General features: G+C 39.9%; 1 protein-coding gene and 1 long non-coding RNA gene across 21 annotated transcripts in view; one reads left to right on the top strand and one right to left on the bottom strand.

Annotated features, from left to right (window-relative positions):
* The window catches only part of ZNF385D (zinc finger protein 385D), a 549,735-nt gene that overhangs the window by 52,621 nt on the left and 481,377 nt on the right, over window positions 1-15,737 (bottom strand). For all 13 annotated transcript variants that reach the window (XM_081883280.1, XM_081883288.1, XM_081883287.1 and 10 more), the window contains one exon: window positions 11,444-11,606. In XM_081883280.1, coding sequence (XP_081739406.1) covers window positions 11,444-11,606 — 163 coding nt within the window. The remainder of the gene's footprint in view (window positions 1-11,443; window positions 11,607-15,737) is intronic.
* LOC309353844 overlaps window positions 1-15,737 on the top strand; it is a 133,795-nt gene that overhangs the window by 65,052 nt on the left and 53,006 nt on the right. The window lies entirely within an intron of this gene.

Below are 15,737 nucleotides of genomic sequence, written 5' to 3'. Positions count from 1 at the left end.
TCCAAAGGAGCCCCCTGGAATCTCGCACTGCTGTGGAGATTGGGGTGTGGTGTGTAACAACACTACACCGTGTCATTGCTGAAGTTTCTTGCATTCCATTGCATGTGCCATGTGTTTCTAGCCTGCCAACCATTAATAAACAGAATCAGAGGTGTGCTTGATCAAATTAAACATTTAAATCTCTCTGGCTTGCTTGTTGTGTGCTGCACCTAAGCTGTGTGTGCTATCTGGCTTGAAATCCTGGTGACATCTTTTTTGCAGATGCGTGAGTGAGAATTTCAGGCCTCTGCAAACTAATTGCACAGTTGATTACTTGAGTGCACATACTGCGGACTTTTTTTGAAAAATAAAGCTTGAAATTTACAGTGAGGTATACAAGTAAACTCCTTCAAAACTCCTATCAGGGTTTTCTAGCTTTCATACGAATACTGAGTGGCCTAATTTTTTATTAACATCATAGGAACAAATTAATTTACAGTGAAAGACTAACTTTACTGTAGCAGTTAACACTGCATTTACATGCCTCTATAATTTACTTCACTTAGACTGTCTCCTATATTAATATTCATTATAAAAGCCCTCTCCTAATATTACTTGATTTGACAGGAATGCATTAGCTATGACAAATGCTTTATAACACACTCACACAATATTAACACAAGCAGAATGCATGGTAATTGCAGTTACTTAAACAATAAGGCTGGCATTTCCAATTTGTTTCTATTCGTGCAAAATTCTGCATCTGCGTATAAGTGAAAATTCTGTACAAACATTTCATTAAAAAGTAAAAGCTATCATCAAGAATGATGTGCGAGATCTCTGGCATTTATTATTCTTTGGATATTATGCTTATCAAAGGAAAAAGAAGTACAGTGACGGTTCACTGTGTGTAAAACACAAAAACAAACCTCCCTGAAAACAGAAAACTAGCAGAACAGGCAGTGGGCTGGACTAGCACCATGCTCCCTGATGTGCTAGTTTAAAAAAAGAAAGAAAAAAATCAAGGGAGATTTTCACACAGGAAAAACTTTGTTTTTAATACTGTATTTTATTAACGTTAGGTGCACTGGGCTTTGTATGAGGAAGAGAAGAATACAAAAACAATTAATCAATGAAAAGAATAATAAGTGTCTGATATACACTTCATTTCTCATGTTTTCATTCTAATTGTAAAAGAGGTACTTTTTCATCTACAATAGTGGTTCTCAAACTTTTTGCAGTGGATGGAGCCTTTAAACAAATCTTTCATGGAACCCTTGCAATAAAGTATTCTAAAATGGTTTGGGGTTTTTTAAAGGGGAGGGGGGAGTTGATTATTGGGAGAGCAAGCAAGTGGGGGCCTGCCAGAGCGGCAACATTTGAAAACAGCAACTTTGAGGCTTTGAAAACTTCCCTGCCAGGCTGCTATCTTCTCTGATGGGAAAATTCTTTCACATCCTTAAGGCTCCAGACCCACATATTTAACTCTTGCTGCCGCTAAGCTGCAGCTCAATGGCAGGTGTTAAGAAGGGGATGAGGGATTGTGGGTCCAAGCATAGTGAAGCTGAAGAGTTAATAGTAGGTGGAGCAAGAGAAGGGGTTAGGCAGGACCATGAACACATCTTTATATTCTTAAGGTGCTGCTTTGCACAACTTAAAAGCTTGGTTTACTAAATATATTTTTAAGGTGAATGAGCGATATGTGTGGTCTGACAGAAGAGATCATAACTGCTTGGCTCCTGCTTGTTCTGCCACTAAGCTTAGCATGTCATCTCATCCTGAGCTCAAAGTTTAGCTCTCCCAGACAAACAATGAGCAGTAAACCACAGGACAAACCTTGGGTGAGTGGGTTAAACCATGAGCCTGCGTTCGAACAACACACTAAGCCAAAACATGGCTTAGCACAGCATAGTAGCAGAGTCGTTCCTCCAGAACCTTGCTCATGTATGCGTAGCCATGGTTTGGCTTAGTGTTATATTTCAAACCAGAATACTTTGATAAGATGACAAGATGATAACGCTAGAAGACAAGAAGGAGACGAGGCTCTGGCTCCCGGAGGGTCTCTGTCTAGTAGGAAACATCCTACCTGTCTATAATGATGAGCCTTCTCTAGTACTAATATTACCCTAATGAATTCTACTTTTGGAGCTAAAAACTGGGTGCCTTAAAACCCATACAGCCTTTTTAAAGACCTTCTCCAAAGCCTTTCATTCACTATGTTTCAATCTGACATGTACATTGGTTTGGAAGAACCGGGGAGGTTATTTTAGTCTGGCTTCGAAAAATAATGAGAACATCATGAAAGACTGCATCAGAATGCTTCCAACCATTTAATGACCTTTTGATAAAAATTGTCGGCAGATATTTAACCGGTGGGAGTAGGCTGATGTTGGCTATAGAACAGCAGGCAGGATCACTTAATTGGGTGGTGGATTAAAGGAATAATCGACTGGTAGATGTCTCGGGTGAGTTTACTCCTATTTTGAATTTTTCTTGTAGCTATTAAACCAGCAGAGTAGAAAATAGACACATTTGGATGACAAATTGGGAACGCTAGTTGTAATAAGGAATAAAACTGTAGAACAGATGTCTCAGGACTCCCATGACAAGGTGAATGAGCTAAAAAGCTCATTTTAGAGTAGGCTAGCTTATTGCATGCAAAAATGAGATAGCTTGGAAAACCCAGCAAGGAAATATGATAAACAACTTAGGACTTTTTGCTACCAAAGTAGACAAGTGTCTTGTAAAGAACATACTAATCTTTAGCTCTGCCTTATGATCATCATCTGATCAAAATGCTTACACACACACACACACACACACACACACACACACACACTAGAAAATTAGTAGATAGGATTCTTAAACCCAGGATTTGGGGGGGGGGGAGGAAGTCATGTGCTTGGCACCTGGCACGGGTGAGCTTCACCAGCAGTTGTAATGTCAAGGAAGTGCTTTAAATTACAGACCATCAAACATTAGGCACAGCTGATATCTTGTAGAATAAATTTATTGGGGAAATGTAGGTCAGATGTGTCACACGTGTTTCAGCAAAGAATTCTAAAGGAAAATCAAGAATATTTGAAGTTGCTGCATTAGAGGAAAAATAAGGCAGCTCTATTCAGAGAGCAATTTATGCACTGTGGCTAATTGGGCTGACTTTGATTGCTGCTTAATCACTCTCACTGTGGATATGTGGGGAATACAGGTAAGATGCAGACCCTTGACAGGCAGCTTATGCCCTGGGGAAGGTAATGCAAATAGGTTCCCTTTCCCCTCTAAAAAGCCAAGCCACGTTTCTTCATAGACAACAGTTAGGGGGCCTCCAGATTGCCTCTTTACTGAGCACTCATCATGATTTGATAGTCACAAAAGTTGACACAGAGCTCAAATTATGCCGGGTCTCTATTGAGCATTCATACTGATTTGCTGGTGGGGCAGTTATGCAACGATGAGCATTTATCCTACACTCATCCTGATTTGCTTGCAGGGTATTTATATGTCTTCCTGTTAGTCAGGACTCTTCCACACTTCTGCTTGTTCTGGAAATTCAGGGGAACTCGAATTTAGCACTAAAAAGCAGTTTTCCCCGGGGGAAAGCAGCAGGACAAGAAGAAGTGTACATAAAACCTCAGTTACCCACCCCACACCAAACCACCAAAAGCCCCTTCTTTATAGAGCAGATTCACTGCGCTAGGGCAACAGAGTGCTTTAACTAACCTACTTCAATTTTGCAAACCTAAAGTTCTAGAATATGCTTGAATCCCATAGGTATCTTAAAAGTTTGGGGAGGGGGAAGCAACCAAGAAGTAGGGGGTGCAATTTATCCCTAGGAACATGCTAATATCATCCTTGCATCCATTAAAGCTATATTAATGATGATGATAATGATAATTATTACTGTATATAAATATTTTTTATAACTATATAAATGTAAAGAAGCTGATTTTAGAATACTCAGGGTAGAATTTTGAGTTTAAAGTCCATAAGAGCCACAAATGGCTGCTGAGTGGCAATATTAGCACTGCCCTATATCTCAACTGAATATTTCCTGCCCACTCCTTTCCTTCTCCTACTTCCACTTCTGTCAACTGTTACGCTTTCCTCCATTGCTCCTTTTCAGTCTAGTGCTTTGAAGCAGCAGCTGCTGCAATAGCCTATGTCACCTGAACTCCATTTAGGGAGCGGGCCTGCCAAATTGGTGCTGTGTGTCATTTCAGCCTGTTCACCATCTGTTCACCATCAGTGGCCAGTTATGGGTTTAGGAGAGAAGCTCTGAGTGGAAATGCAGGAAATAATCATGCCTTTTTTCCTTTTCTTTTTAAAGCAGAAAGATGTCTGTTGGCACTGACGGCTTCTCACTTTCTGCCCGGATCTTAAATTTATTTTAAACCCAATTATCTCTGTGTTTTGCAGAATGCCATGGCCCTCATGCATGTTTCCCAATCTCACCTATTGTTTCAGCTTCGACTGCTCCTGTATTTCATTCTTTTCCCCATCAGCACCCACAGGCAAAACTACGAACATATCAACACTTCCCTTGTCAGAAGATAATTTGTCATGGTACAGTTGTTTGAGCAGGAATGTATACCCAGATTATAGTTATAGACTGTGAGAAGGGGGTGGGGGAGAAATATTGCATGCAATTTCTGGGCATTCCTCAGACATTACTTTTACTGCTCTCCAAAGATAAACTTTCCTATTTGTTAAGTATCTGTTATATAAATTTCAGTTTGATCTGGTTCTAAAACTCCAAAGCAGTATCAGGGCTTGTGATCCTGGCTGGATAATGGTCAGGGTCTGTGGCTTTTCCATTGGCCTGTTTTACCCCCTACAGGCCCAGATGAAGACAAAATTTATGAGATATATAAAACTAGGCAGGCAGGCAGGCCAAAAAGATGGCAAAGAAAAGTAAAGAAGGCGACTTGAGCTCATATTTTCCATGGGTGCAAACAGGTATTGGAATTAACACACGTGCACCAATCAAAACCAGATTATTTGATAACTTGGTCCAAAAAAATTGAGTTATGTCTAGATGTGGTATAAAGGTTCAAGTAACTGATCAACCACTCCAAAACATCCAGGGTGAAGGAATCCGGAGTCGAAAATCTTGCAATCAGCAGATCCATGTAAATGCTTTCTCTTTTTTCTTTTGGAAGTAAAGCTAAGAGTCAAGCTATAATTTCCAGACATAGAGTAGGATTTGGAGCCTTCTGGACAGGGAGTTCATGCTTCTGTGGCTGGGCCCATTCACCAAAAGTTTAGTGGTAGTGCCCGTCATAAATAATTGAAGGATACACCAAAGATGGTTTGACAAAAATTGTGGGCATTCCATTAGCTTGTTGGCAGAGCCTCTGATTTCAATGGAAATATAATCCACATGCTTCAACCTCTCATTTAAGTTAAAATAAAAAATAAGCCTCTTTTCCGTCAAGAAATGCACAAACCAATAAACAAAAATATAATCCAAACAAATATAAACAAGCAAACAAACAAATATGAACACAGCATGTCCTATAAAAGTTTCCATCCAAAATAAGCCATCCATTTGGAGTTCAAACACCTGCTGGAGTTAAACAAACAACAACAACGATATGTAGACTACCAGACTTTCATGCACTTAATGGCTTCTGCTTCCCAATGTTAAGTAATTCCGGATCATTCTTAAGCCTTGAATGGAATCCAATGAATGTTAGTGCATTGGCCAGGGTTCAGTATGGTGTGCACCACCAAATTTACCAGGGATGAGTGGGAGAGAAGATGGTCACTGTCATGCCCTTGTGGGGGGTGGGGGCATTGTGGCCATGTTCTCTGGAGCCCCTATCCGTGACTTATCCAGGGCACATACCTGAGTATGCCTTGTGGTGCTGTGAACTTTCTTCCTGAATGTACTTGCTGGGTCACTTGCTGAAGCGGCTAAGTTCTATTACATCATGTAGACATTCCATTTATGCGCGAGGAACATTAAACACAATGGGGGTGACTTCAGAGCAAACATATATAGAATTGTGATGTTAATGTCATTTAAACTGCTGTAGTCTAAAGCATTTTTAAAAATGCACTCCAGGAGATGTCAATGCCCTGATTCAGCGAGTGCTCTAGTATTACTCCATTTGCCTACAGCTCCGCCCAGAATCATTCTGTGCCCCAAAGGCTAATGGTATAAGCAAGATAACAAATGGCTCTTTCCCTTCCTGCTTTGCATCGCACAGGGGCTGGCCTTTCCCATAACCTCCATTACCAAAACATTCAAAGTTTTCTGGTGATAGTTTATCTGTGGAGTCAGTCAACTGAAATCTTGACCAATGTGCTGTTGCCAACACCTCACGCACCATTTAAACATATATATTTTTATACATGATATAGTGGTGGTGATGGCAATAAGACCTCCTCTCAGCTTACTTCAGATCTCACATTAATCTCTCAAACATAGCTTTATAAAGCTGTTTTTTATTTTTATTTGTTTTCCCCAAAGGCACAGGTTGAAAGTACGAACATGATTTCCAAAGAACTTAGCAGGAGGGTTTCCTCAGTAGCACACATGCTTTTGATCAGTATTATCAGAGATCTAAATACCCGCTTTTCTTGGCTACTTCCCCATGCCATGAGGCATTAAAGAGTTGCCTTTTTACAAGCAATATCAACCTAGGCGTCCCCCCCCCCTTTTCTATCTTTACTACTCTGTATAGTGTGTATAGGCAGAAAAAATGATCCAGTACAACAGGATGTACTAAATCAGAAACTTTCATATCATCTCTAGGCTATCCATAGTCTCAAGCTGAGAATTCACTCCCTGAGGCTGATATTTGTGCTTGCAAAACTGAAGATTGCAGAGACTAAAGCTGAACCCAAGACAAATCTAATGTATTTGTTTCTCCATGGAGTTGTAGTCTCTCTTCCATATCTGCTAAGGTTCACCATTCAGGAGTTATTTTTACCACACCACAATAATGAATACAGTGGTACCTCTGGTTATGAACGCTTCTGGTTATGAATGCTTTAGGTTACGAGCTCTGCTAAGCTGGAAGTAGCTGCTCCTGGTTGCGAACTTTGCCCCAGGATGCGAATGGAAATTGTGCACCTCTGGCGCACGTGCAGTGGGAGGCTCCATTAGCGAAAGCATGTCTCAGGATAAGAATGGTTTCAACTTAAGAATGGACCTCCAGAACGAATTAAGTTCGTAACCAGAGGTACCACTGTATCCAGAATCTTTGTGTGTCAGAAACTTTCCTTTTACACCATTTGAGATTTTTTAAAGGTGAAATTTTGCAGGCTTTAGAACCAAGGCTGTAAGGCTTAGAAAGGGTTCATTGTTCCAAATGACATGAAAATACTGTGCAACCCTATTAATCAAAATGCCTTTTACAAGATTACCATCATTTTACTGCTATGCTTTTTTCAAAAGCCCCTTTTTCATTCTTCACTTATATTGGCCCTTCTCCCAGAGGTAAAACTACCATTCATCATTGGCACAAGCTAATTTTATTAATGCATAAAAATTAGCATTGCCCATTGCCTTGCACCGAGACTTTAAAAATTACCAAGTAGATAAGGGGCAAAACCTACTGATTTGCTTTCTGTGCTGTTTTATAGCTGCTAAAGTAGTTAGTCCTTTCAAGATACAGTAACGAGTTTTAGATCATTTCGTGAAATCATTCTTAGCACAGGAATAACTTCCAGTCGTTGATGCCTTTGTTACCCTTCCTTTCCGTGTTAACCACCAAGCCTTGATACTATTCAACCTCTGTCGCAGGCTGTTGAATGGATCTGGCAACATAGAATGCATATAGATAACCTTCTTAAAAGCTCAATAGGAGGAACACCTAAGCCCTATTTGGCCATTCTACTTATGGTTAACAATACACTTGGGTGGGAAGCCGTGCTGCACTGAATAGTCCTTCCCTTTGGCATGTGTACACAGAATGTAAATGTCTGGAGAGAAAGCCTTCACTTGTAGGTGATTTGGAACCCTTGAGGAGCGTGCTTGGATAGGACTTGATGGGAGTTGCAATGCAATACCTTTACCTGGATCCCTTGGGAAACTATGTTCCATGGTCTCTTGTTGCCATTATCTGCAGTCCCCAAAGTTCTACAACATCCAGGGATACCAATGTAGCCACCACTGAACTAAGCAAAAGCTGGTTCATGGTTGATACTGGGTTGAGTGGAGTAGAAGGGCCAGTGTGGATTTCTGTCTTCTTGGTCCAGTGTTTCACCCTTCCTCCTCAAGGAGTTCATGATGTCATTCTTGATTCTCCTCCTGCCATCTTTGTATCTAACTTGTGAGGTAACTTTGTTTGAGAATCTAAGAGGTTCTTGCCCTATGCCTCTAATTGTTCCTGGGTCCCAAATTACCTCCTATGCTATAAGGTAGGGGAGCAACCTAAATACTATTTGGACGTATGACGCATCTTTCCGCTTTATGAAAACTGGGCAACTGAGAAGTACAGAGCCAAAGGTGGAACCTGTAAGTGCGATGCTTTTTGTTGCTTCTGATATAAGCTCTCTAAGATTCAGACTGGCACCTCAGCAGTGGAGCGACTGAGAGGGTAGGAGAGAAATTAGGGAGGATGGCAGGAAAAGGGAAGTAGGCTGGAGGACTAGGGAGACCATGGAGCACTGCAGGAGTCAAGAGAGAGAATGCATGTGCATAGACAAATCAGATGCAGTATAAATTACCCTCTTAAAACTGCATGTTTCCATGGGTCCTGCCCCCCAAATTCCCATCAAATCATAGATCATATATGATTTTTTAAAAAATCCAGTACTGCTGTAATAAAAAACATTTAATCTGCCATGATCCCTGAGATGTTTTTGGACAGACTCATACTTTCTCTCCAATCAATAACTATAGCACATCTGAGAGAGAGTCTTCTTGGGAACTCTGATGATTTTCTGCTGGCAGACAACAACCAAAACCAAACCAAACCAAACCTCTAATGGCCACGGTATACATGCTGGAATTTCCTTAAGTAGTTACTACTAGAAGTGTGCATGCACACAAAAGCTTACACCCAGAACAAACTTAGTTGGTCTCTAAGGTGCTACTGGACATTTTTTAAAATTTTTATTTACTTATCTGTTTTGTTCATTTTATAGATGAGTTTTAACTGGCTTGTCTTTATGTTTGAATTTGCATTTTACTGTATTTTATTCTGTTTCATTATTTTATTTTATTTCATTTTATTGTGTTTGCATTTTATTGCTGTTAGCACCTTTGATTTAATGAAACACAATAAAAATTTGACGGAAAGGCAGAACCCAAATTTAATAAATAAGCAAAACAACAACAACAACAACAACAACCCTATGGGTTAGATTACATAGAGGCTGTGACTTGCTAATTCGTGGTTGATTGAGGAACTGATTGTGGGCTTCCAGTGTGCAAAATGAATCACATTCTCAGTTCGGGAGACAGCACTGAATTGTAACTGAGTTAACCATTAGTAGACCTGCACCACCAACACTGAGAACATCTAGGAAACCAAAGAATCGAACTGCAGAGTCTAAAGGGGAATAAAGGAGCATCTAGGTCAGTGTCCTACCCCAAACTTAAGACCAATCACACACCCAGTAGATGCAATCCAGACCACAAAGTAGCAAAAACACAAAATGCAACTTGTTGAGCAGATGCTCCAAATGATTTCATCAAGTAGGACTAGCCACATGTATAGACTGTGGAAATAAGCACCAGAAGTGTTTTGCATGGTTCAAGAGCACTTTGAAGAGAATCAAACATTCCCGACAGACATGAAAATGTTTAGAAACAGAAATCCTGAGATTACTTCATAATTGGTTGTCACAGTAGCTCTGCTTTGGCCAAAGTGATCAGTCTTTATGATTCTTTTCCATCACCTTTTTCTGTTTTCTACTATTTCCTACTATTTCTATTACTACTTGGTTTTTGTTCTTGTTTCTTTACTTGATAAAACTGCCACAAGCCTGCAATTACAACAATTTGGTATTTTGAGACAGATTCTTTTAAAAATATTTCAAGCCAGTATGATTCAGCTGACAGAATGTTGAAATGATGAAAGATCATAAACATCTGGGTTCCAATCCCCCCTCCCTGCAACAAGTTCATTGCAGAAACCACACTCTCTCAGCCTTCAAACAAAGTTGCTGTAATGACAATTATAGAACGCTGTTTGCTGATAAAATGCATAAGGAAAGAAGGTTGCACCTGTGGATACAACCTTTATTGATAACAGGTATCAACAAGCAAAACCCCTCTCTGATTGCTTGAGAAAAGAAAGCCACACCAACAAACCTAGGAACACTGTTTTTGGAAAGGATCAGTCTTAAAAACTGGGAGCATTCGTAAAAGCAGATGACCATGTATAAAGACTTCCAAACCAAGGCTATGCAAGTTTGCGCTGTGCTAAACTGCACTGTAGAAAATCCCTTGGTATCAAATGGCCTGCCACCCACAGTAGCTACTTGGCAGGGGGTTGGACTCGATGACCCTTGTGGTCTCTTCCAACTCTATGATTCTATGATTCTATTCTATGAAAAAACAAACGACTTGACTCATTTCACATTTCTCTTTTCAGCAAGTCTTTTATGTATGCACTTTATGAGTCTGCATACAACAAGCACATGACAGAAAGTGACAAGATCATGTGCATGTGAGGTACTGCAACCGTCTGCCTTTGAAGTTTCCTGGACAGCGGCTCAGATTTTAAATACCAGGTTACTCAAATTCCATCTCCTTCACTAGCTGCCTGCAATTCTTTTGACTACCAGGAGAAGGAAAACATGCACACACACACACACACACACACACACACACACAATCTGTTCTCAACGCATATTTTTCAGACTCCGAAAGCAACCATAATAAGTAACCATAATAATATATATCAGTCACACTTACCTGTTTCTGAGAAGTGTAGGTATTATCCTGCTTGAAATCATGGAACACCCATTTGAAATAATAATGCAGTGCTTAAAAAATTGTGACAATAAAGCTTTGATAAACAATGCTTTTTATCACAGGCTCCCAGTCTCAATTAGTGCTATTTTTAAGCTAAAAATGTGTCACAGCTGACTGCAGAGAGAGAGAGGGAGAGGGGGGAGAGAGAGAGAGAGAGAGAGAGAGAGAGAGAGAGAGAGAGAGAGAGAGAGAACGGCTGCATATAGACTACAAGTTCCTGAGAATTTCTATTTAATTGTTTGCTTGCCCTAGACATTACTCATCTTACACGTATGCATTCATGCCTGAAATAATGACAAGTCACTTTGTGCACAAGAGAAATCCGTTACACAACTCGTCATGATTACCTTACTCTCATAAGTTTACTGCGAAGAAGAAAGAAATCAATATTACATAGAATGATGGATCAAGCATGAATCAATGTGGCAAGCACATAACCAAACGGACATGGCGGTAAACAAGAAAAACAACAACAACGACAATAACAACAACAAAAGAAATAAACCACAACAGAGATTATCGCTTAACCTGTTTTGTCAGAGCTGGCATTGATGGTATTGGTAGTGATGGAAGTGAAGGTAGTCTTTGCGCTGTCCTTGGTAGTTACAGATTTCTGCTTATTTTTCATGGCTTCCAGTGCTTTGAGCTTCTTGGCATGTTTAGTGCCTTTGTAGTGGGCCGCAGCCTGGCTCTACAAAGGAGAAGAAAATGAACCATGCAATCAGGCTCATTTCTAAACTGGCATTCTCTGTATTAGTACAAATACAGACCACCTTTCAATAATGGGTACCATTCGCCATACCAAGGCAGTGAACCAAACTGCAGAATTATTTTTAGAATTGTATTTTGGAAACAGTGAGCTACTACATTATAAATATTGCACAGGGTTATCTGGCTTTCTCAACCCATATAACAAATTCCTTTCAGAATTTTGGCAAATAATTATTCTTCCTCTCCAGGGAATGGAACAAGGAGACACACTCCCCCCCACTTGCAGTTAGCTATTAACTTGAATATGGATTAAAAGGGGATTTGATTTTAAAGGCAGAAGTGGAAATGTTTCAAGCAGACACAAAAGGGAAATCATGCCTAACTTCGCAATGTAAAAGATAGCCTTCGACCAATCCGAGGCCTTTTTGCAAAATTCAAAATGAGTGACATTGCTTTGTAGCACAGTGCTAAAACTTGCAACATCTCCAGATGGTGAAGCTTTTTGGTGGCGTTAGAGTGAAACTATGACTAATTTGTAGGGGACATAGTGGACACTAATTGTCAAGGGATTAGCTTAGCACATGTGGGTTTCCTACCTGTTGACCGGCTAATGCTTGCATATAGTAAAAACACCTATGGCCTGTATCCAGGAGGGCTCACATGTGGTAAAATAACCCCTTGACATTCACCAAATGAAGCAGCCGTGCTCGCCTACTTCATTCCAGAACTGGCATTCCAAAGTAGTCATGACTTCACTCCAACTCTGTCAATATTGGAAACCTGGTGAGCAACTCTGACTTAAATCTCTTGCCCCGTTGTTCAAACTATCTTGCTAGTGAAGGCCACTTGGTTGCGAAGACCACAACTCAGTTAAAATATATGTGGGTGTGTGGGTGGTATTTGGTACGAAAAAACACAATTTGTCCCTAGCATGAGAAAAAAACAAAATCCAGAGACCAGAATGGAGCTCTGCAGATAGGAACTGGCTGAATTCTAAATGGCTGCAATAATTATTGGTGTAAGAGATAAGGTTAGGTGCCCCTCACATACCTCAATGGTGTATCTGAGTGTACCTCTTTATTTTCTCCAATACAAATGAATGGCTGCCATTCACAACTATAGGAAAACGCAGAATCTTGGGACTGTTGTTATAGAAGCAAATCTTGCCTCTGTGTGACACTGTGTGGCTAAACTTTGCTGACATGGCTCCCACTGCAATACACTTGCAGTGCACAAGCCTTCCCTTCCTTACATGGCAGATACTTTGCTAATTCACTATCCAGGTGAAATGATACTCTCCCCAATCTCACTCCTTTGTACATGCCTTTTCTCCGTGCCCATCCAGTCCACTTCTCTAACCTGCTGTCCACATGTGAATGTAGCGTTTCATTAGGGTTTGCATGTGTAAAATCCAATGCGTGTAGGCTCTCTGGGAAATTGATCATGTTTTTCAGGCCGTCCCCACATTGATCGGGGGAGACTGCTTGGCCTGGTGATCTTGGAGATGGAACAGCCACATGGAGAGGTAGTGAAATCTTACATTTCACCATGCATGGAAGAGCGTACATGAATTGGGTTTGTGCCTTCTTTATACAGAAGTGTGATCGAAATGCTCTGGTTTATACAATGAGATCCATATGTGCATGGATTACTTATTATTCTTTCATGAGTGGAGATGATATTTCAGGGCAAGCTTTGAATACAGCTTGAAATGGGGTTTTGCAGAACATTCCTAAGATTAAAGAGAATAGGCCAGTCATGTCACATGGAACACCATATCAGTACTCACCAAGATATAAGGTCATGCTGTAATCACTGAGCCTATGCTTTCTACGTTTATTCATTTACCTAACAGCTGGATAAACAGTAGTTTATCTACACTACACTTGTTTATCTACAGAAACTGGTCTATTATTCCGAACTGCAATGTAGCAAATCTTTATGTACAAAACCAAATGCTTAAGTAGTGACTATCATTGCTAAAGGGCAGGTCACTTAAAAATTTGTGCAGCTTGACTACAGAGGACTATTCAGCTGTGCTCATAGTCAAAAGTATCAATGATCTTTTTTTTAAGGTATTGTGGCAGGTACCCTTATTGAAAGAACACTGGACAGTGGAGATATTAATTAGAAACAACTTGGAAAAAAAATAGCACAATCATGCATCTTTTACGGTTTTCAAACAACACATAACATTAAGAGACATACTGTAAGCCAAATGTGAACAGTTAAGAGGTGTTAATTGCTATTAAATTGAAAGACCAATGTTAGGTTAGGATGGCATAAATAAAATGGCAGCATATCATAAACATTCACGTCATCATTGCCATGTGTTTGTTTCTGTAGTCCAACAGCGTTGGGGTTTTTTTAAAGCTGTTCTCTAATTGGAACTAGATTTCAATACTGTCTATTTGACTCTGTATTCCATCAAAATAAAACTGTCATAATTTTTCCTGCTTTAATTTCCATATTATTTCATTACTTCAAGTTGTTCACTGTTATCTTTTTTACTAACGGATTATACAACACTTGTTCATATGCTGAGTCCACTCTGATCCCACACCCCAACTTCAGTGAAAGGTACACAGGCATAAAAATACATCATAATGCACTGGATTGGAATTTATCAGATTTATGTCTTCTGAAATATAAAATGAAACTGCACTCAGCGCACAGGTAAAACTGAATAGCAAACGTCCCATGGAGTGCTGGAACTTCCTCTACTCTCAGATGCATTTAAATGCCTTGTGTTAAAGTTTCAGAATGTAAATCTTTAATTTCCATAGGGATATGAAGGCATATAAGGTTGCTTCAAGATAAGTAGAGTTGGCAGATTAATGGTACTTCTATGTGGGAAAGATAGATTGTTTGCCAACAGATTTAACCAGTTTTTAAATAAAACTACACCAGAGATTCCTTCCTGAACCTTTAGAGTTGAACTGGAAATAAATAAATAAATAAATAAATAAATAAATAAATAAATAAATAAATAAAATGTCATTGTGTTTTCCTGTAAAGTAAATTGTAAGAATGGAAAAAGAGTGGGAAGATCGGACAGTGGTGGACTTTCCTTCACTGGTGGTTTTTGAGCAGAGGTTGCATAGCCATCTATCATAGATGCTTTAGTTGAGATTCCTAAATTGCAGGGGGTCGTACTTGATGACCCTCTGGGTCCCTTTCAACTCCACAGTTCTATAATTCTATTATACTGCATTCCCCTATGATATTTGTGCAATACACAATAGTAATATTTGACTGAATAATTTAATTTACCATATTTTTCGCCCTATAGGACGCCCTGGCCCATAGGATGCACCTAGATTTGGGTGGGGGAAATTATTTTGTGCGCAGCTTTGGCATCGCTCTGGGAGCTTGAGCAACCTTTGGGAGCCTGGCGCAGCTTCGCGCCGGGCTCCGGAGGGTTGCGCGGAGCTTCCCTCTTCCCCTGGGAGGGGAAAAGTGCGTCCTATAGGGCGAAAAATACGGTACCAAGTTAAAATTACAAAAAAGGGAGGGGAAGAGACAATAAGCTTCACCATAAAATGCCATCTTCTTGAAGCAAAAGGGCTAAAATCTGACAGATTGGGGGAAAATGTAATTATGCCAGAATGTCATGCAGAAAAGGAAAAATGGAGCCACAGCCTGAACCTGAGTGGAAACCCTGATGCAGAACTGTGGAAGGAGACTGGGTGACTGATTGTACCATTTTATCCAGGGTTGGAAAGAAGCATACATACTGTGACATTCCTTAAGATAATAGTGGCAGAAAATGAAAAGTACATTGAAAAGGAATTTTAAAATCATTTATAGCAATCTTCTAGAAAGACTAGTGCTATGCAAGAAAGCAGTGCTTGCATTTATTTGGCAATCCGCAAGAAAACTTCTGTCACGGTGAGTTTAGAATATATTGTTTAATTTTACCTGCATCTGCGAATCCCAGGCATAATGAGGTGGTGTAAAAATCAAATTAACAAAGGAAGATTTGATGGCTTCTTGTTCCTGCACATTGTGGGACCTCTGTCCCACCACCAGGCAAACAACAACAACTAAGGTATCTACAATGTAGATCTATTTTCATTTTACTTATAATGTGTGTATGAATTATCGATAC

Source organism: Podarcis melisellensis (assembly GCF_964234715.1).
Source record: "Podarcis melisellensis genome assembly, chromosome: 12".
In the NCBI taxonomy this organism is placed as follows: domain Eukaryota; kingdom Metazoa; phylum Chordata; class Lepidosauria; order Squamata; family Lacertidae; genus Podarcis; species Podarcis melisellensis.
Note: the sequence above shows the minus strand (reverse complement) of the source record. Positions and strands in the feature narration are given on the sequence as shown.